Below are 23,284 nucleotides of genomic sequence, written 5' to 3' on the forward strand. Positions count from 1 at the left end.
GGTCGTTCATTTCCAACGACTATCCTCATTCGTCGGCGTCGTTGGTTACTTTTTTTACAAACGATTTTTGGCCAATCGGTCGTTCGTTCGTCGTTCATTTCCAACGATAAAAATTGGACGTGTGTACGCAGCTTAAGGGATGTGACCATTGTGAGGTGGGGTTAACTATTTTATATATATAAAAAACATTTTCATACATGTACATTTGTAATGGGATACCTACTGCACATGTGTGCTGGAAATGTATTTGTGACCTGAGTGTGTAGGATTGGCACTCTTATTTTTAATTAGATTTTGGTATTTTGCACGGGAGCATTGCTTATTTGCCCTGAGAAATTAGTGCTCTTCCTGCCGATTCATGCAAGGATTCAGAAAATTTTAGTGATCAAAGTCTACATAGCTTGTTCTTCAATATTTTTGCTGTTTGTTAAGTATTATGAAAAATTACATTTATTTTTATCTTTTAGGGATAGCATCAATGTTTGTGTCCTTTTTTGTGGGCTTATATTACAATACCATTATAGCCTGGGTTATGTGGTATTTTTTCAACTCATTCCAAGAACCTTTGCCCTGGAGTCAATGTCCACTGAATGCTAACCGAACAGGTAAAACATTTAGTTTTTTTTTTTAATTTAACTTTAACTGTATTTTTAGTGGGTATTATTTAGTGTATTACCTGTACTTAGTAGAATAAACAGTACAACAATTTTGGAAATTCTTATTTGCTAGCCATACCATATTTTATTGTTTTTTTTTATACAGATACAGATACAAACTGGTGATCTATACATAAGGGTTTGCTGTCACTATGACCATTGCTGTTGGTATGTTTGCATTAGGGCAGCCAAAATGAATGGCAACCCAGTGTACAAATGCATGTCACCATCATTGCCATAGAACTTGAATGATAAGGAATATTTTTTTTTTCTTCATTAGTGAAGTCTATGCCTCAAAGAATTTAAGCTGACATAAAAGCCAAAGGAGGGTAAACAAAGTACTAAGTAGAATTGTTTTGGTTGATTCCATAATGTTATGCTCATTTTTGAGAGATTCGATGTCTGAACATCTTTAGACTTTTAGATCTTTATATTGTTTTGGGGAATAAGGATCAGTTATTCAAACCAATATGTATAAACAGAACAAAATAGGATGTGTAAACTAATTTCACCATTTAGTTCATTTAGACTGTATGAGATCTATAAGGAGGTTGTAGAATAGAAGCTATTGGCAGATAGGAAACTGTTTGATGGCATCCATTACCTTTAAATACACCTACTCTACCAATAATTTTTAGGAAAGGTTTAACAAATAATTCATTTTTAGGCAATTCCTTGATAATACCAAATAAAAGTGAATTTTATTCATATTTTAGGTCTTGAACCTGAATGTGCACAAAGTTCTTCGGTGGATTATTATTGGTACAGAGAAACGCTGAATATTTCCACATCAATTGAAGATTCTGGCACTCTGCAATGGTGGCTTGTGCTTAGTTTGGCTTGTGCTTGGGGTGTTTTATATGTGTGTACCATCAGAGGCATTGAGACAACTGGAAAGGTATTTTTTATTATTTAAAATGCATCCACAGTAACATTTCTAGATTGTTAAGGAATAATTTAATTCAATATTCGATAGTGTAGTTGATACAAACTCACTGGAGTGGAAGAAACCCATATGGGTCCATAAAACAGTAACAAACTGATGGGATCCCAAAAATAGTACAGTAATATTTGTAGCCACAATATAATGTAAGTGTTGGTATGTATATAAAGTTGAGTTCAATTTCAATCACAATACTTTAACAACAAAATAATGTGCTTAGCTGCTAGAATTATTTATATATATATATATATATAGGATAGGTCAGTAATTCAACACCTGATCTAATATAAAACTTGATTTTTTTTTTCCAGGCAGTTTATGTCACTTCAACACTTCCATATGTGGTGCTAACTATTTTCCTGATCAGAGCTTTGACCCTAAAAGGATCAGTGAGTGGAATCAAATATCTGTTCACTCCAAATGTAAGTTGTTATCAGAATATCACTACCAAAAGTTGTGTTGCCATGTTGTCAGTAGTATAACTATAAGTTAAAAAATGTTGTTTTAATGACTCTAGTATCCACTGTGATTTGCAGTTTCCATGATACGTTACAGTGGTTTCCATATCAGGACAACATGAAACAATTATTTAGTTACATTTTTAAGTTAACTAGAAAAGGGGACCACAGCTGGATCCAAACAAGGCAAATTCACAGATAAGAGAGATATGCAGAAAAAATAAAAAATAGAAAGGAGCAGGTGGAGATGAAAAAGAAAATTAACTTCCACAGAAAATAGAAGGCTTCAGACTTTCTGAGATCCAGAAAGACGTGTAATCAGAAAAAAACAGGCACTCTATCCAGTAAAAACAAAAATTTTGATTGGTATCCTTAAAAGTACTTGTAAGGTCTCCCATATGTCTAATATAATTGACTTTCTAAACCAATGTAACACAGTCGGAGGGGTGCGCTGGAGGGCAAAGAATTATTGTGAACCAGGAAAAAGGTGGGACCCTTAGAACTATGAATTGTTAGGTGATAGTGTTCAACTTGTGTCAAACAATAGTCTGTTTAGTTCACTATCAAAAAATGTGGAGCAGAAAAACAGAGTGAATTCTCACTCCTTACTTTATCTTAGTGTTCAAAGTAAAGATGTTTTTAACAAAGGTAGAGGTGAGCAGTACTCTCTCTGTCACATTTTCGTTCAAATGAGGTAGAAGCCTTACATGGAAATATGAGGGGATGGGAGTGGTCTAAGGAAGTGAGAGAGAGGCCTCAATCTCTAAGAACCCAGGCAGCAAAATTAGGGTCCTTAGAAAAGTTTAAGACGGAAGGCCATTGGTCATGTTAAAAAAATAAAAGTTTCTGAACTTGCCCAATTCCCAACTTTGAAAGCCAGTAGTGAAAGATGAGGGGGGGGGTTCTTAATATTGGAAAAAAAGAGGACAATAGTTTAAACTGGGTAACCAACAGGGTGGCCCCAATAATGATCTACAAAATAGAAGAAGTGGTCAGGTCACTCATAAGGATAAGATCGTATGGGTGGCTGGCGTAAAAGCTTGTTCCTAGTGTGGGAAATTAGCTTCAGCTCACTTGCCGCAGAAAGGTATTCCAGAGTTTAGAATCAATTTCAGGGCATTTTGCCCATTTTCATTCATGAAAAAACATTTACAAAATGCAAATCTTCAAGGGTTTTCACTCGCAGGGGATCAATGTCATTCACAACACAAAAAAAAACCACAACATTTTGCCTCCTGGCTCTGGTCTACCAGGTCTAAACAGGCAGACCTACTCCCAGCTCACAGGCTCCACACAGACTTTCCATGCAGTTGGCCTCAGGCTGCAACTTTCCACCAGTCTCAAAGGCAAGTGCCTTTTTATTAATGGCCAGGTGCTCAAAGCTATTTTCAATCTCTGGCCTGGAAAAGGGATGAAGCGCCTGGCCCACCTATTCCATCTAAGTCACTCAAGGCCTTAAATCTGCAGCAACATAACACATGAATCTTTTCGGGTCTTTCAATCCATTTTCCAGAGAAAATTGAGGTACATGATGCCACACCTATTCCTCTGTTTGATTAATTTCTACACAATTCTCTCTCTTTTTATGTTCATTCCCTTCCATCCATGCCTAATGTTTTCCCATTTGTGATCATTCTCCTTTACTTCTATCTTTGTTCCCTGTCCACTCTGAATTTTTGTTCCATCAGTCCTGCATTTCATCTCTGATCAAGCTCTTTCATCCTAATCTATCTAAACTCTCCTTACCTAAAATATCATTCACTATTTCTTTTCATGTGTATGTCTTCTATCATTTTGCTTAAATTACACACTTTTATTTCTCACATGCACATGCACACAACTGTAGTTCTCACATCACATTTGAACATTACACACCAACACAATGATCTGACTGCCGTTATTCCTCCTAATAAGGACAATTGGGAAGAAGGTATTGCAAATGTTGCTAGGGCTCAAAGCTGTAAACCATAAATGAATAGGAAATCTATAGCCGATATTTTTTTCACTTTTTATGCATTGTACATATGGATGGTTTACTAATTTATAGTAGAGCAGACTTGCACAATGGTATTTACTTAAACATGCATACCTATGGTAAGGTTTATAATAGACAGAAGTGCAGCCCAGGAAAGCCTGCAATGCATTTTCAAAGACTCAGTAAATCAGGGGTGTCAAACTCAAATACACAGTGGGCCAAAATAAAAAACTTAGACAAAGTCGTGGGCCAAACTTGAAACTGAAATAGCACCGCTACTACAATTCCCTGCTTTAAGAAAACAGTTCAATGCAGGGCTTATTGGTATGAGTGTCTGGAACACCCTCTTCACTGAAATTGCACCGCTACTACAATTCCCTGTGTCTATAAAACAGTCCAATGTGGGGCCACGCATAGGCAGAGAGGCCGCTGGTCTATAGACGCAAGTGATGCTGCTACTACGATTCCCTGCATCTATAAAACAGTTCAATGCGGGGCCTCGCATAGGCAGATTTTAGCGGCGCTATTTCAATGCAGCGGCGGGCCAACTGTAGTTCATAGTTAGGATTCCTTTGGGGGCCAAAACAAAGGACGTTGTCGGCCAGATTTGGCCCCCGGGCCAGAGTTTGACACCCCGCAGTAAATGTTTCTTGGGTGATTATGCTTGGGTGTATGCATAAATCCCTATTCTGTTGTGTAGTAGTTATTGTACATTATTTTAAAAATACTGTTTCATTTAGTTTTATAATCACTTCTGTATCAATATTTTACATAATCTTTGGGAGACTATCCTTGAAATAGTTTTTCCTGCTAATGTGACCTTTGTTCACTAGAAATCTGAAACATGTAACTTATTACTATAAATAGGTGATCTATTTATCTTAATTAGCTCTAGGTTTGCTAAAAAATAATCTGACCAATTCAAGAGTCAGCAATATACGTGCCTGCAAAAGTTAAATGTTAAATTCCAGTCTTTCATTTGAAAAAAAGAAGAAATTATATATATATATATTTATATATATATATATATATGTACCAAAATCTGTGTTGATGTCAGTCAGTTTACTAAAAACAAGAGAAGGGCCATTTCAGATTTGCAGTTGACTCCAGGGTTCAACTGTGCTCCCAACCAACTCCCTTCTAAAAGGGAGCAGTTGGGAGCCATTTTGTGCACATGTTTGCATGCAGTTGTGGCTACCATTTGCACGCCATTCATGGAAGTGAAAAGTGACTTTGGGACACTGGAGTTGCTTTTCCTCCTGTGCAGGAAGAATTGCACCGCAACCTCAAAGGTAATGTGCAGCAGTTTGCATTGCTACTGGGAGTGGCTTAATACTTTGTTTTCCAGTGTGAAAGTGTGAAAGGAAACGCTGAATGGGAAAACGTGTGGTTATCAAGATGTATCACTTGGGAGTGAATGGCGGTTCACCTTTATTATTTGTATATTCAGCTGTTCTGTTTTCACAAACAAACATAGTACAAAACAAACACATATCCTTTAATGCCATTTAAAATATTTTTTATGGTTAAATAATATTTCCAATTAGGCTTTTTTTTACAAATAGGCATTTAGTACACAACAGATAATTCTCGGCACATTAAAGGATTTAACTAGAGAAAGCACAGTGAACATTGTCTGTTTTGGGGCTCAGATTGTCAGACTCAGAAACTTTTAAAGTAGCTGTTTTAAAAATAAGGGTCATTTCCCTGATCCAATTACTGGTTTATGTAACTTCAGATTGAGTAATGTGAGTTCAGATTGAGTAATGTGAGGCTTGTTTCAACAGAAGTATGAAGAGATTAAAAATACTTAGGGAGTCAGAACCACTATGTTTTAAAGTAGCTGTTTTAAAAATAAGGGTCATTTCCCTGATCCAATTACTGGTTTATGTAACTTCAGATTGAGTAATGTGAGTTCAGATTGAGTAATGTGAGGCTTGTTTCAACAGAAGTATGAAGAGATTAAAAATACTTAGGGAGTCAGAACCACTATGTTTACAAAACTGCTATATATTTAACTCAAAATATATTAACCTCACACTTCCCCTAGGTCACCGAACTGGCAAATCCAGTTACTTGGTTGGATGCTGGTGCACAAGTCTTCTATTCCTTCTCTCTTGCATTTGGGGGCCTTATTTCCTTTTCAAGTTACAACTCAGTACAGTAAGTACACATTTATGTTATTTTTTCTAAATTCCAGAGTCAAATAAAAAATCAATAAAAAAATAAAAAGGCAAAAAATATATATCTATTTGACAAATAATTTTATGTCCCAACCACTTACACCCTAAGCTGTATTGGGCAGGATCTTCTACTCCTCCTGTCTCATTGATTTTACGGTCTACTAGCAAGTTTGCCATTTGCAACCCTAATTTATTTTCAGTGCTGAGTAAGATGTTGGCACTTTAAATAAAGATTAAATAAACGAAGATTAATAGAAATAATAATAATGAATACTTTTATTAGCCTTCTCCCTAAATAACCCTTTAGTACTATGAAAAACTTTTTTTGTTTTTTTTGCTACTTGTTTTCACTAAGTATATATAGGTAATTTGACACTCTCCATAGACCTCACTGAAATTAATATGAGTAGTTTAAACATGCACTTGAAGCACATGCCAGCAGACACATAAAATGATAGTAAGAATTGCTGTGGAAATAGAGCCTTTTCTTTGGCTACTCCTGGTAAAATAGAGACATGTGATTCTGTGTTTAACAAATCATGTTCAGAGACAATAGAAAGATATAAATTTACCAAAGATACATTGGGGTTGATTTACTAAAGGAATATAACATTTCAATTAGCAAAATGAATGAATCCCTTGCACTGGATAATTCACTTAATGAATAAGGCACAGTTGGCCCAGGATGACCTAAGCAGTAGTTACATGGTTACATAGTAGGTTGGGTTGAAAAAAGATATAAGTCCATCAAGTTCAACCACTAGGGAAATAAACATATCCCAGATAGAAAACCCTATAAGACATAGTTGAATAATGGGGAAGAGAGTTCTCTATATGGACCATTTATATTTTTATACAGGGTGATCATATCCCCCCTTCGTCTCTTCTCAAGGGAGAATAGATTCAGTTCAGCTAATCTATCCTCAAAGCTGAGCTCCTCCATTCCTTTTATTAGTTTAGTTACCCTTCTCTGCACTCTCTCCAATTCCACAATGTTCTTTTTGTGAACTGGAGCCCAAAACTGTACTGCATATTCCAGATGTGGTCTGACCAAGCTTTGTAATGGAGCGGGATTATGTCTCCATCTCTGCAGTCTATTCCTCTGTTAATACAAGAAAGTAATTTGCTAGCTTTAGATAAAGCAGCTTGGCATTGCATGCTGTTAATAAATCTATGATCTACTAGAACCCCCAGATCCTTTTCCATTTCTGACTCCCCAAAGTGTATTCCCCCTAGACAGTATGAAGCATGCATGTTGTTAGCTTCCAAGTGGATAACTTTACATTTATCTATATTAAATGTCATTTGCCACTTGGCTGCCCAATCAAACAATACATCCAGGTCTGCTTGTAGATTATAGACATCCTGTATGGACTTTATTCCATTACATAGTTTGGTGTCATCTGCAAACACAGAAATGTTACTTTTAATCCCAAACTCTATATCATTTAAAAAGATGTTAAAGGTCCCAAAACGCAACCCTGGGGTGCACCACTAATAACCTTAGATCATTCAGAGTATGAATCATTAATTACAACTCTCTGGATGCGGTCTTTAAGCCAGTTCTCTATCCATTTACAGATTAACTTTTCTAAACCTATTGACACTAACTGGCATATTAACCGTTTGTGGGGTACAGTGTCAAATGCTTTAGCAAAGTCCAAGTACACTATATCAACTGCTATTCCACTGTCTACCTGTTTACTTACTTCCTCTAAAAAGAGAGTAAATTTGTTTGACAACTTCTGTCTTTCTTGAAGCCTTGCTGACTATCTGACTATATATTATAATAATATTTTCTAGGAGAAACTCCTCTATGTGGTTCTTTATCAAACTCTCCAGGACCTTTCCAACTATAGAGGTTAAACTGACAGGTCTGTAGTTACCTGGTAATGACTTTGCTCCCTTTTGAAGATAGGAACCACATTGGCCTTACGCCAATCCTTCGGTACCTTGCCAGTGACTAAAAAGTCTCTAAAAATTAGAAATAAAGGCTTTGAAATAATCAAGCTCAGCTCTTTGAGGACACGTGGATGTAATCCATCAGGTCCTGATGCTTTGTCAATCTTAATTTTTCCCAGCTGCTTCTCAATCATATCAATTCTGAGCCATTGTGACTCATTTAGGGCAGTGACATTGCTATTTTAAATTTGGACTTGAGCTCTGCCATTTGTCTTTGTGTACAAAGAGCTTAAAAAAGTGTTTAGTAAATCTGCCTTTTCTTTAGCCCCAGTTACCAACCCAGAAATATCCTTTAAGGGTCTTACATGCTCAGAACTAATCTTTTTGCTATTAATATATTTTTTAAAAATGTTGGGGTTTGCCTTACTTTTTTTTGCAATCTGTCTTTCATTTTGAAGTTTTGCACATTTTATCTCCTTTTAACATCTTTTGTTATATTCTATAGGTTTTAATTTTACCCTCCAAAACTTATTACCCATAGGAAAATATTTTCCAGTGTGCCTTTGTAGAACAGACTTGAAACATTCCCATTTCTATTCAGTGTTTTTTGAGGACAAAGTTGTCTCCCAGTCCAAGTCACAAGGAGCCGCCCTTATTAATGGAAAATTTGCTCTCTTAAAATTAAATGTTTTTATATTTCCTGTTTTTGCTTCCTATTTACAGCTTACATTGAATGAAATCAAATTATGGTCACTGCTACCCAGATTCTCTTTTTATTTGCACATTTGTTATAAGCTCTGCATTGTTAGAAAGAACTAGGTCCAGCAGAGTATCATTTCTAGTTGGGGCTTCTATAAACTGTACCATAAAATTATCTTGTAATAAATTCACACATTTCCTCCCTTTTGCTGTTCCTGTAGTGCCATTACTCCAGTCAATGTCAGAGTAGTTGAAATCTCCCAATAGTATTTGAAATCTCGCAATACTAACTAGGTCATAATTCTCCTCATCCATTAAGGCTTCCAACTCCCCTATCTTGTTTGCTAGACTTCTAGCATTGGTGAACAAGCTCTTTAAACCTTTGCTGCATTTACCAACATTGTTTGCCAAATCCTTTTGTTTTTAAGTACAACTACCGTGTTTCCCCGAAAGTAAGACCTACCCCGAAAATAAGACCTAGCACTTTCCCCCCAACCTGCCCTAATATAAGACCTACCCCGAAAATAAGACCTAGTAGAAAAATAAAAAAAAAAATAAAAAAATAAAAGCAAACATAAATTAAAACAGTACTCACCGAGCGGGAGACAGCGGGCGTACACACAGCGGGCTAACACACAGCCGCACAAGCCGATGCTTTCCTTGTAGTTCTGGCTCCTGTCACAGGCGGAGTGATATTACATGCACTTCGCCTGTCAGAAGCTGAAGTGCATGTAACCAGGCTAGTTCTAGTGAGCCCTTAAAAATGTGTTAAAAAAAAAAATTAAAATAATATACTCACCTGATACCCGATCCTGCGTGTGTTTCTGGCTGCAGCAGCGTCTCTCTTCTCTTCTCTGCCAGCATCGTGTCTTTTCCTGTTTGTAAAGCAGGAAAGAAACCGGCACAGCGCCACCTGCTGTTCCATGTCCTAACTGCCGAACAGTGGAAAAAAAAGCACAGAGTGATCAGAAGGGGAATTTGTAAGGGGAATTTGGGAATATGGTAAGTGTTTTTTTTCATTAAAAAAAAGTATATAAGACCTACCCTGATAATAAGACCTAGTGTGTTTTTGGAAGCCCAAAAAAATATAAGACAGTGTCTTATTTTCGGGGAAACACGGTAGTACTGCACAACCCAATGATTGTTTGTAACATGGGAAGCTTCTTACAATTATCCATAACCCTCACCCCAACCATCCCCAATCCACCCTCCACTAGTGTCTGACCTCTGAATAACCTTTCTGTCATCTTATTTAACTGTCCCACCCCTTCTGTCCTAGTTTAAATATGCCTTTACCATTCCCCTAAATCTTTCCCCTAGCACAGCAGACCCCCTTTAATTTAGGTGCAAACCATCTCTGGCATACAGGTTGTACCCGAATTAAAAGTCAACCCAGTGCTCTATGAACCCAAACCCTTCCCTTTTGCACCAGTAGTTTGGGAAAAAATAAGGAAGGGGGTAGAATTGTGAATAATCATTATGTGGATAGATTTGGTACGAAGGGAGATAAATCCACAAGATAGAAAGGTACTATTGGGATTCGCAGGAGTTGAGAATTGGGTTCTCCTGCTCAGATGCATTAATTGTCTAAGAAGGCTAAGAATAAGTTTTAAATGATTAAAAATCAAAAAAAGCATGCAGGTTAATAATAGATTTGTTATGGTACAGCTGAACTGGATATAGGAAAGAGGAGCAATCCAACATGGCCTCTTCAATGCATAGTAGATGTTTACATTTTCAAGGGTCCAAAGTGTCCACAATATTTGAAAAAGCTTTTACATGACATATATCAGGGCCTTTCCTCCCAAGAAGAGTCAAACCTGGGCTTCTATAAAGTACATTTGTATAGCCAGGAAGGATAGGTAATCCAGGAAAGTGGAAAGCTTTCAGCCAGTCAGTTTATCTCAAGCAGGCTGTCCTGATTTTCCTGAAGAGACCAATGAAGGTATCTATACTAATGGTCATCACGTCCTGTACTTGAGTGGGAAACCCAAGCCCAAAGTCTCCCCAGAGGGATACAACGCCATATGGTCTAAGGGTAAGTGCTGTGCCTGGAGTTTAAAGTGGATATTATATTGGTTACAGCAGAAGACCAGATGGTCTAGGATTTGGTTTAAACAAACTGTTATATGCTGAGGTCATAATCAGCTGGAAACTTAGGCTTAGTAAAGGCTTAGTAAGCTGTTGGTACTCTGTGTAGCTCAAAAAAGATGGTTCTAAGTCTAATGAGCTGCTGTTAATCATTACACTTCACAAGGGGCAATGGACTTTTAATGGTAAAAAGAGAAGAAATTGAAGAAACTGCTCCTCATTGGTGTAAGTTATCTTTTGCATTAGAATAATCCCCCTACTTAAAAGACATATACAACTAATAAAATACACCCCAGAAAATGGTTATAGGGACAAATATAACACCTTCCAAACACCTTCCACTTTCCAAACTTTCCCAGTCATTTTACACTTTTTGACATCATGGTTGTAAGAGGTTGGAGGATCATTGTTGTATGCTGCTTTTTATTTCCATATGAAATGGTTATACAAACTTGTGGTCTCATGAAGCGCTAGAAATATCAGTAAAATGTGTTGTGTGATATATTAGTGCAGAGGAAAGTTTGGAGTTAGAAACCATATAGTCATGGTCATGAGCTATAATTTGTTAATTGTTTGAATAACTTTCTCTCACTCTCCATCTTGTATTGGTCATTTTTTTTATTATTATTGACCTTGTAAAATGTATCCTGATTTTATTAAAAAATTGTGATATATACCCCTATATAGGGGGGGGGGGGGTGTATTTGCTTGGGTCATGAACTTTGCAGTGGATGGCTTCCAGGATGTGTCCAGGATATCAGAGAAGGCAGCAGAAGGACAATGTAACAAAAATGAAAAGCAATCCTGAATTTGAAAATCAAGGGTCAGGGCTCTGAGAAAGCAACAAATAGGACCACACATAAAAAGTATTATACACAAGGTCATATATAAGGGTGGTCTGGGGCGATAGGAGGCACAGGATGCAGAAGTTGGGGAGCTTGGCACTGGTTTACCACTGCATCTTTAAATTTTTTAGCCAATCAGGAGTGCTGTCATGACAAGTGTGACAAGCATTACTGATATAACAACAGAAGATTACTTGTTCCTAAATGAAAAATCAGTTTAATTGTGAGTAACTTCAGGATAAATACAATTAGCTAATATAACATGTACAATTTTTAATAGACAGAGCACTATTGATTAGCTTTAATATGTAAGCTTACCTTGTACAAAACAATTCATGTTTTCCCAGTTAATTTATACTAATTTAGCCTAGTTGAAGATGAATAAGAACACAGAGAAGGTACTTTTGTAACAATGTAAGGTAGAGAGATTTTCTGAGGTAGATAGGCACAAAGCATTAGCAAATACATCAGGATAGACATTGTTGTTTAATTTACCTGAGTGAACAGAATTCAACCAGTGTTGCTTACTAAGTTAACTCTATACTAAACAGAATGCAGTAGCCAGTGTACTTTGGCCTGGATTAAAACACAAGGAAAAATATCTGTTTTCTTTCACTGAAATGTAAAACACCAGTTCAATCAGTTTACACTGCAAACTGTAAAGCTCACTACAATGTGCTAACTAGGATTTGTTTAGTATAGGTTGAACAATCTTTTGAATATAGGGCATAAAAAAACAGAAGCATTTAATGTTTCCCAAAATCCCTCCCTTTTCTGAATTTTAAACAATATGAAAAATGTGCTAACTTTGGTTAGGTTGGGGAAATGTTGCAGGTCAAATACTATGTGAAGCTGTAAATTTATTACAAAAGGTTTATTGAGTTTTTCTTTGCAAATGCATTAGAAGTGTTATTAAATATGTTTCAGATCCTGAAATCAATACAAACAAAGGTCATGTTTTTTGTAAATATATAGTTATTGTTGTTATATAGTTGTTTAGACAGTTTTACTTGAAAGAATGAAACACTGGACCTGATTTATAAAAGCTCTCCAAGGCTGGAGAGGATATACTTTGATCAATGAACCTGGGTAATCCAGCAAACCTGGAATGCATCTGGTCCAGGATTGAAAACATTTGCTAACAAAAAGCAAATAACTTAAGAAATCAATGTCAGGTTTGCTGGATCACCCGCTTCACTGATGAGTGTATCCTGTCCAGCCTTGTAAAGCTTTAATAAATCAGGTCCAATGAATGCAGTAAACCTTTCGCCAAGCCTGGCACATACATTTAAATACACATACTTCATAAACCAAAAAGTGTATTTGAATTTAAAGGTAAGAGTTGGTAATCTGACTTGAACCACCAATAGGTCCTAATTATAATCAATAGGTTGCCTGATCACCATAGGCTTACAATTGTACATAAATTTCTTATTATTATACATAATAGTTTGACTTATTGAAAGGACAAGAAAAACAAAAAAGAAAAAGTTAGTGGGAAACCATCAAACTATTTATTTTGCATGTGGAAGTGGTGAAATATAGCTAATACTTTCAGGGAATTTAAAAATTGGATATTTTAATGGCCTTGTTATATCCACTAAGGAGCAATCAGAAATTTATTTTTATTAAAATGTAGTAATGTGGCAAGCACTACAACATTACATTATATCAGATAGGTAACCACTTTTGAGTTAAATATTTAGGCAGTCTTTTCTCATCCTTCCTATAATGTAAGCTGTTTAGCTGTCATGCTGATATTTTGGATTGCATATTCTGTGTCACTTACCCAGAACAAATATAAAGTTACGGTAATTTTTTGGTCTGCCGCTATCATTGTCAAGCGGCCAAATAGGCTGAGTTGTATCATACCTGTGATTTACTGTAGTTGCTCATAATTTTTACAAAACTGACTTTGTAGCACAGCTGCTTCATTTATAAAAAGCTTACAATTACATTTGTACTTTTGTTTTACAGTAACAACTGTGAACGGGATGCTGTCATTATCTCTATTATTAATGGTTGTACGTCAGTATATTCTGCCACAGTTATTTATGCAATTATTGGATTCCGTGCTACAGCTAGATATGATGACTGCTTTGCGAGGTGAGCAATGGAAAGATATTTTAATGTTGTACTTTATCAGACAACATGGGAGAAGGGGAAAGAAAAGGAAAGGGGTGAGAGAAAGGGACAGTGAGAGAATAAGAGTGAGGGGGAGAGAGAGTGTTTCTTGAAAAAAAAGACATGATTCTAATCTTGTCTGTCTACACCAGCAACACTGGAGATTAAGAAATAAAACACATTAAGAAGACATTGTGTTAAAGTGTTGCTGTTTACATTCAGACCAACTCCAAAGACCATCCTGAACATTTAACCTTTGGTTCTACTACAACCAAATAAACTTGCTTATTGAGCTAACATCAGTTAGTAGGGATGACATTCAGCTTGAAGTGAGCAATATTTGCCATTTATTCTGTAAGCAAACATTTGGGCACATGTTGAACAGGTAAGCATTTGTGGGAGCTGGTTGCTAATAGAAATAGAAACGATTGGCCATTTTTATAGCTCCCTGTATCATTTTGTTTAAAAAAAATCTGTTCAAAGAACATTGCTTATGTTATTTACAGTTAGGTCCATAAATTTTTGGACAGAACAACTTTTTCTGAATTTTGGTTCTCTACATTACCACAATAAATTTTAAATTAAACAACTCAGATGCAGTTGAACTGCAGACTTTCAGCTTTAATTCAGTGGGTTGAACAAAAAGATTGCATAAAAATGTGAGGAACTAAAGCCTTTTTTACACAATCACTTCATTTCAGGGGCTCAAAAGTAACTGGACAATTGACTCAAAGGCTATTTCATGGACTGATGTGGGTAGTTACTTTGTTATATCATGATCAATTAAGCAGATAAAAGGCCTGGAGTTGATTTGAGAGTCAAAGAAGCGCTCAATGCAGGTAAAACAAGCCATCCTTAAGCTGCGAAAACAGAAAAAACCCAACCGAGAAATTTCTACAATATTAGGAGTGGCAAAATCTACAATTTGGTACATCATGAGAAAGAAACAAAGCACTGCTGAACTCAGCAATGCCAAAAGACCTGGAAGTCCATGGAAGACTCCACAGTGGTGGATGATCGCAGAATAATTTCTTTGGTGAAGAGAAACTCCTTAATAACAGCCAACCAAGTGAACAACACTCTCCAGGAAGTAGGCGTATCAATAGTCTACCATAAAGAGAAGACTGCATGAAAGTAAATAGAGAGGGTGCACTGCAAGGTGCAAGCCACTCATAAGCCTCAAGAATAGAAAGGCTAGATTGGACTTTGCTCAAAAACATCTAAAAAAGCCAGCACAGTTCTGGAAAAACATTCCTTGGACAGGTGAAACCAAGATCAACCTTTACCAGAATGATGGCAAGAAAAAAATATGGGGAAGGTGTGGAACAGCTCATGATCCAAAGCATACCACATCATCTGTAAAACATGGCAGAGGCAGTGTGATGGCTTGGGCGTGCATGGCTGCCAGTGGCACTGGGACACTAGTGTTTATTGGTGATGTGACACAGGACAGAAACAGCTGAATAAATTCTGAGGTGTTCAGAGACATACTGTCTGCTCAAATCCAGCTTAATGCAGTCAAATTGATTGGGAGGTGTTTTATAATACAGATGGACAATGACCCAAAACATACAGCCAAAGCAACCCAGGATTTTTTTATAGCAAAGAAGTGGAATATTCTTGAATGACCAAGTCAGCCACCTGATCTAAACCTATTTGAGCATGCATTTCACTTGTTGAAGACTAAACTTGGGACAGAAAGGCCCACAAACAAATAGCAACTGAAAGCCAGTGCGGTAAAGGCCAGTCAGAGCATTAAAAAGGAGGAAACCCAGCATCCGGTGATGTCCATGAGTTTAAGACTACAGGCTGTCATTGCCGGCAAAAGGTTTTCAGTTAGGTATTAGAAATGAACATTTTATTTTCAGCTTTTTAATTTGTCCAATAAATTTTGAGCCCCTGAAATGAAGTGATTGTGTTAAAAAAAGCCTTTAGTTCCTCACATTTTTATGCAATGATTTGTTCAACCCACTGAATTAAAGCTGAAAGTCCGCAGTTCAACTGCATCTGAGTTGTTTCATTTAAAGGTAATTGTGGTAATGTACAGAACCAAAGTTCGTAAAAAGTTGTCTCTGTCCAAAAATGTATGGACCTAACTGTATATGCTGGTGTTCCCAGATATTAGGGATACTTTGTGGTATCTTAGGAGCTGCCACGGTGTTTGGTTACTTGACGTTTTAGGACAATAAAAAATGGCAAATTAAACTTGAGGCTTTATTTAAAAAACAGGGAATAAGACATTCCCTCTTGGGAATCTTCCAGGTCCATGTGTTTCCATGGCATATAGTAATTGAATGTTTGAGGGAATGCAAGATTCCATATTTTATAAATAAAGCCCAGAGATTTAAACATGTCTAATTGTAAAAAGCTATTACCGCCAAAATACAATAGAGATGGTAAATCTTCACAGAAATGACAAGACAGCAGAAAAGTCCTTATGGGGGTTTTACTATTTCTTTACTCTATTCAAAAATAAAAAATGTATTTCAGTTATCTTATGCCCAAAACTGTGTGCTTCTAATAAAGGAGCAAATGGAAGTTAGCATTTGAACTGCTATCCCCACTGGTTAGCAAGTACATAGGCCCCAGTGTACACCTATTTTTACAATATCACCTAATTATGTGTATTACAGAATGATTCAATGTGCCTTAATCAACAAGCAAGATTTTTTTTGTTTTTGCTTTTGCTTTCTGGTTGTTAGATGTACAACTTAACTATAAAATGTTTTTTATTTTTTTTAGCATCACTAACATACATGTATGACCTACTATATTTATTGGAAATACTTTTTGTTATTACAGCAACATCCTGGAATTATCAAATACCTTTGATGTGGAAGAAGGGGCTATAACAATAGATACCTATAATTCTACTCTCCATTATTTCAATGAAACATACCCAGATGTGATTGCATCTCTTAATCTTCCAGTATGTGATTTAAACAAAATTTTGTCTGAGGTAAGTTTGTTTTTTAGGTAAACTGGAAAATATATTGCAAAGTTAATTTGGGTGGCTTAAAATATCTTCAACAATTTCGCAGTTCTGTTAATAATAATAGTAACAGGTTTGGGAAGGCAATATAATATTAGGACCTGCATTTACAGTTATGAGAAAAAGAAAGAACACTTTCTTTCAATTCTAAGGTTTTATGTTTCAGGACATAATACATTTTATCTGGTCCTTAGCATATTCTAAAAATGTTTAAATCTTAGCCCAGGTTGGATTAACAAAAGTTAGGCCAAAATAGAAGAGGAAGCCATGTGTGAAAAATTATGCACATGCCATGATTCAGAAGTCTTAAAAAAACCCCTTTATTAGCAATACCTTGATTCTGTAGACTTTATCAGTCTATTACATCTTTCTGGAGCAAATCTGGCCCAGTCTCCTTTACAACACTGCTTCAGTTTATAGAGTTCTGCAGGCATTTTCCAAGCATAACTCTCTTAAGCTCCCACCACAACCTTTTTTATCAGGTTGAGGTCTAGACTTTGGCCATTGCAGCACTTTGATTCTTTTCTTTTTTAGCTATTCTGTTGTATATCTGGTGATGTGCTTAGTAACACTGTCCTGTTACATAACCTAATTTCACCCAAGGTTTAGTGGTCACATAGCTGGCCTCACATTTAACTCCAGAATACTTTGGTATACACAGGAATTCTTGATTGAGTCAATGGGGCTGATTTATCACGCAAATGAGTGTAAGCTGCGAGAAAATACGTGCCGCTGGCCGCGGCGTATTACCGTGGGCCGGGGCCGAATACTGGTGCAGACGCCTGCTAGCTTACAGCATTGATAAATGAGAATTCGCCAATTAAGGCGAATAATTTTCAGCTGCGGGATTTAGGAAGATCTGTTGAGCTCTGTCAATGGTGATGTCATAGCAATCAATTACCACACACCTGGTCCCTGTTCTGTGCGCATCTACAGTGCATTACAGGTCAATTTGAATCTTTAAAGCTTGATCCTATTTTGGGTAAGTGCTACATTTTTATGTTACATTTTTTATGTTTACATTATACTAATTCACAAAATTGTTTAATTTATACTTTGATTTGTTGCAGTTGTTTTAATATTTTTTTGGTTGGTTGCAACACTGCAAACTAATTTATATCAAGCAGTATATAAAATATTTAGCACTTTATTATATGTCATCACACAATAGTATGAACGTAAAAAAAATGTGACCAAGCATTTTGGATCGGATTCAAATTTTGTTCTAGTATGGCTTTAGAGAAACCAAATATTTCCAAAAAAGATTGTTGCAAAAGATGTTATAATACATGTATCAAGCAACATTTAGTGATTTCACTTGTGTGTGTATGTCAAAATACATTTAAATGTATATAAATACATATGCATTTTAATTTTTACTATTTTAACTGGACTGGTTTGTTTGTGTGTGTGTGTGTGGGGGGGGGGGGGATTAATCAAGTAAGTTTGCTTGTATAGTATGCATTGATGTGACTTTTTGTAATCTTCATTATTGTTAGATTCATCTGTTGCTGCAATTCTTTTGTGCCTGGTTTCTAATTATATCACTCATGTTGATTTGCTGCCACTATTATACAGAATTCCTCTGTTTGTTTGTGTTATAGGTTTGTTCTCATTGTGCTGTGTTGCCTGATCTTAGCCCTATTGTATACAAGCACACTTCCACTTGCTGTCCAAATATGTTATCAATTAGCTGTCCAGCTCAGTTACATACTCATTCTAACACTACTGATGGTGATGGAAGGAGGTCCAGGTTGCCAAGCACAACATTAAGCCACAATTATTGAGAAGCATACAAGCAGGGTCAAGCACTCCTAAAAATGAACACATGTTCTGCTGTTGCTCAACTTAATTTTGCTCATTAAATACATGATTATTTGCATTATTTAGGTGTTTACACAATTCAAATAGTACTAGTATATAGTGGACAAATCCACTTTGTGCCAAACATATTTTTTTGCTTTTACAGCCTTTCACGGTGTTAAAGCAGGTTTGAATGCCATTTTAGACCTTGACCCACTATGTATTTACTTACTCACCTCAGCTTGGTAGTGGAAGCCCATAAAGGTTCTATCCTCCTTTTACCAGAAGCAATAACATCCATTAATGTTGCTTTGAGCCAAGCCCATGACACCAGAAATCATAGGAAGAAATAGGCAATCTTTTCAAATTGGAGCATGTTAAGCAATATGCCAAAAAAACCCTCATTGCCTATTCCTTCCTATAATTTCACTTTTATATGTATATGTACACACATATAAATGCATACATTCATATATGCATTTTTGCAACCGATATATGCATTTTTTCGAATGGATCCGCATTGGCGCACAACAATGCGCATTAAACACCTGATTTTTGGCGCACAACTATGCGCAGCACACCACCTTAGTTTTAATAAGACAATTGTGCTGTTTATAGCCTTTTAACAATTCATAGAAAGGAAATGCTTAAAAACAATCACAATTAACCTGGTAAATTGTAAGTCTGTTGGATCACCCAGGGTTAAAAGATCCTGGTAGATTGTAAAGGAGATCACATAAAAACAAAAAAAACAAACAAACAAATAACTACAACATTTTTAAAACAACTTTATTCAAAATAAACACATTTTCTAAAAGGTCACAATAAAATATAGAGACCACACAGACACCACTAAATTTGCATGACAAAAAACACACAAACACCAAACACATGTAAACCTACACTTCCATATAAAGACAAAATAGTTCAAAAATGGCCCAAGAAATATTGCATTTAAAATATACTTACCAAACCAATTTGCAAATTGGACCTATCAAGGGTGGAAAACTGGATTAGAAAATATTCATGCAGAACAAACATTTAAAGGTGGTAATAAAGACATATTATTGCAATTAAACAATATGGCTACAAACACTAACAAAAGCATTACCATTGACTTCTTAATGGCAAAATAGACATTGAAACATTCAAAGTTTAAAAAACAAAAGCCGCTATTGTGCTAAGAAAAGTATAAAGTATAAAATGTAGCAACATAACTAAGGATAACACACCAAACAACAGCAGCCCCCCCCCCACCTCCAAGAAAAGAAATAACAAAGAAAAAAGCAAGGTAGACAACACCCGCACAGCTGCTACAAATTTGCCTGTAATTGGGACGTGAGCAGTCCGTAAAATTTGGCTGTTTGGTTTTTTTTAGTTGGACATTCCATATTCATTTATTGATATGATTATTTAGATTTTTACACCAGTGAACAAATAAATAAAACAAAGTAGAGGAGGAGGCTTTATTGTTTAAATAGTTTATTAAATGTGTGGGTTTAGTGCAACTTTAAAATTTTATTTTTTTACAGATTATCCCACAATGAAAGCATGTTTCCCACGGCTGCATTCATATTATGAGCACAGCTGTGGGACTCCTGACAGTGTGGGATGCCCAGGCACTAGGGGTTAAATGAGGACAAGGCTCCCCATTCACCTGTTTTGTTTTTTTAATGCATTACCAAACCACTATAAACACTAGAATTGCTGGTATCGTTTCCTTCCACTGAGTTGTGATAGTTCTTTGACTTAGATTTTTATATTGCATTACCAAACCACTATAAACACGTTTTCTACATTTTCCCCAACATAGGGTGTGGAAGGAACAGGATTGGCTTTTATTGTGTTCACTGAAGCTATAACAAAGATGCCGGTGTCTCCTCTGTGGTCAGTTCTTTTCTTTATCATGTTGTTTTGCTTGGGCCTTTCTTCAATGTTTGGAAATATGGAAGGAGTGTTGGTACCATTAATGGACCTCAAGCTAATACCAAAATCATGGCCAAAAGAGGCTGTAACAGGTAAGAAAAATTATTAGTAAACTGAAAACAGTGATGCAGAAATACTCATTGTTAATAATTTCATAGACAAATTATGCATATCAGGTCAAAAACGAAAATATAAAGCGGGACAAACACAGCCTCTGATATGTGTTTATGAAAGCAGCATATCCTAATAAGGTAATAAAGTATTTTGAACTGCAAGCAAAGCTGGCCAAACACAGCTTTTTCTTGTAAAATGTTGCTTTAGACATTCAAAATGCATCTAATAGAAACAAACACACATCAAAATCAGCTCCTAATGTATTTAAGGGTTTCAGTCATGATCCCATTTCTCTCCTTTGCTCAGGAATGTACATAGTAAGTAACTGCAGTTTTCAATGTTTTATCCCCCCCAGATCTTTCCCTAGTTTTGTTGCCTGTCACCGGACCCATTCTGTCTTATCAATATCTTTTTGTAAGTGTGGTCACCAAATCTGGAGATGGTATTCCAAATAAAATCCAAAGATCTATATATAAAACTTCTAGATTTTTCTAGGCACTTATGAAATCATAATAAACATACAAGGATACGCTAAAACCATCAAAATTTATTCAACATGCAGATTAAAAATATATGTACAAAAATCTAAAGTATAGATCTAACAGGACAAGTTGCCACTATGGTTAATTGGTGGTATCTTATGCTTTCACTGATTTAGAGTGTTTTGGATCAGCTACTTGGCCACTTATCACTCCACTTTATCATCCTTTTACAGTCAGACCTTCCTATTCATATTGGATGGTCATATATTAACCTTGGCTATAATATTATGAGAACCCATCTTCCCACTCTGGTGTTAAGATTCCAGAGTTGACATGTTTCTCCTTACTTTAGGTCTGATGCTTCTGAAAGATTTTTTTCAAGCGGTGCAAACTACAGTTCAATGTTCCTAAACTTATTCCCTATTTCCTACATATTCACAAAATGAACATATTCAGGCATTTTTAGTATATATGTTTTAACCGAACATAAATCCATATAATAGGAGGTATGTTTCACCAAAGAAAGAGACAAAAAGTTTAAAGAGGGAGTTAACTCCAGTTTGCCAAGCCTGAATTGGAACTAGGAAAATGGTTTGAGAGAGAGAAGAAGAAAAAAGCAGGCTTTTGTAGGGCAAGAGTATGTTTTAAAAAACTCTAAATTTTATTTAAACATGGTAGAAAACTAGACAGTAACCATCTACGCTAGCCCTAGGCTAACATTGATGCACTAGTCTTAACATAAAATAATGATCTTATGGTACATCGAGTTACGTTTACAGTAAACAATTGGTTTCCCACCCAACGGGTTTCGCCCCGCAAGGCTTCTTCCGGGGATTAGGATACCTTGGTGGTATTGCTGAAACTCTTAACGAATGAGAGACATGTGATACCAAATTCTATTTGAAAGTACCCTAATCATAAAATCCAGTAGTCACTTGGACATACTGAAGACAAAAAGATGTTGGGATATATGCTTCTACCAAGGTGGGGCAAAAGTCTAATCATAGAGCATTTGGCCGTATGACAATGGCAGTATGGTAGTAAACTGTCTGATAGTTTTTAGGCAGTTCAACAATATGTTTCTGAATTAAAAGTGGTAACTTTGATTCTTAATGCTGAATGATATTGGGTTATTCTTTGTGGGGTAAAGAGTGACCCCTGTTGTAATGTATCGTGGTAGTAATAGTGGAAAAAGAGCGGGCAGCCGTCTCATACCATTCCCATAAATCCATATGATCTATCTTAGAGATTCTATGTATGGTACTACTTGCATGTCACCATGCCCCCGTTTTGATCAGAAGTCTTCTAGGCATGTATAAGACTTTTATTTGGTAAACTTTGGTAAAAAGTTTCATGAAAGTTCATCTTTATAATAATTATAGGCTGACAAATGTTCAATGAATCAATTCATGTAATGTGACAATTACAATAAACAGGGGCACACTGCCATTTTTGGCTGCAGGGGCATCTACAGTGCTACCTGCAGGCTAAAAGCTTTTTGTATAATAAGGTTCAAGCCTGCACAGGATTATTGTTGCTATAATTTGGCTTTGATTGGTTTAAAGACTGTAAAGCCAAAGTTGTTCAATAATGGATTCTGCATGACTCAGATCCGAACATGAACATCTTTTGAATATTCCATTATTGTTTTAAAATATTGTTCTATTTTGGCTACTAAGTTTTTTTTTTCTTTTCTTTGAGCAAATATGAGGTATTGATAAGTTATTCTGTCACTTGTTTTACTTCTCAGCATGCTCTTGTTGCAGGGGTTTTTATGGCAATAAAAACTGCTTACAAACAAATGGTACAAATACATGACTTTTTTGTCTATTATGTGTCAGTTTTAATATTTATGACTTCTATACTTGTTCTGTAGGTACCATATGTGTGGTTTCATTCTTGATTGCCCTTATATTTGTCCTGGAATCCGGAAATTATTGGCTGGCTTTGTTTGATGGATATGCTGGATCAATACCTTTGCTGATAATTGCATTTTGTGAAATGGTTTCTGTGGTTTACATATATGGAATAGACCGGTAAGTTTATTATATATTATATATATATATATATATATATATATATATATAGTTA

General features: G+C 36.0%; 1 protein-coding gene across 1 annotated transcript in view; it reads left to right on the forward strand.

The window, feature by feature from the left end:
• SLC6A19 (solute carrier family 6 member 19) overlaps nt 1-23,284 on the forward strand; it is a 51,194-nt gene that overhangs the window by 21,382 nt on the left and 6,528 nt on the right. The window contains exons 3-10 of the mRNA XM_072412050.1: nt 468-605; nt 1,373-1,554; nt 1,911-2,021; nt 6,083-6,195; nt 13,730-13,858; nt 16,679-16,835; nt 20,485-20,689; nt 23,070-23,229. Of these exons, the coding sequence (XP_072268151.1) occupies nt 468-605; nt 1,373-1,554; nt 1,911-2,021; nt 6,083-6,195; nt 13,730-13,858; nt 16,679-16,835; nt 20,485-20,689; nt 23,070-23,229 (1,195 nt within the window). The remainder of the gene's footprint in view (nt 1-467; nt 606-1,372; nt 1,555-1,910; nt 2,022-6,082; nt 6,196-13,729; nt 13,859-16,678; nt 16,836-20,484; nt 20,690-23,069; nt 23,230-23,284) is intronic.

This window comes from Pyxicephalus adspersus, chromosome 5 (genome assembly GCF_032062135.1).
Source record: "Pyxicephalus adspersus chromosome 5, UCB_Pads_2.0, whole genome shotgun sequence".
NCBI classification, from domain to species: domain Eukaryota; kingdom Metazoa; phylum Chordata; class Amphibia; order Anura; family Pyxicephalidae; genus Pyxicephalus; species Pyxicephalus adspersus.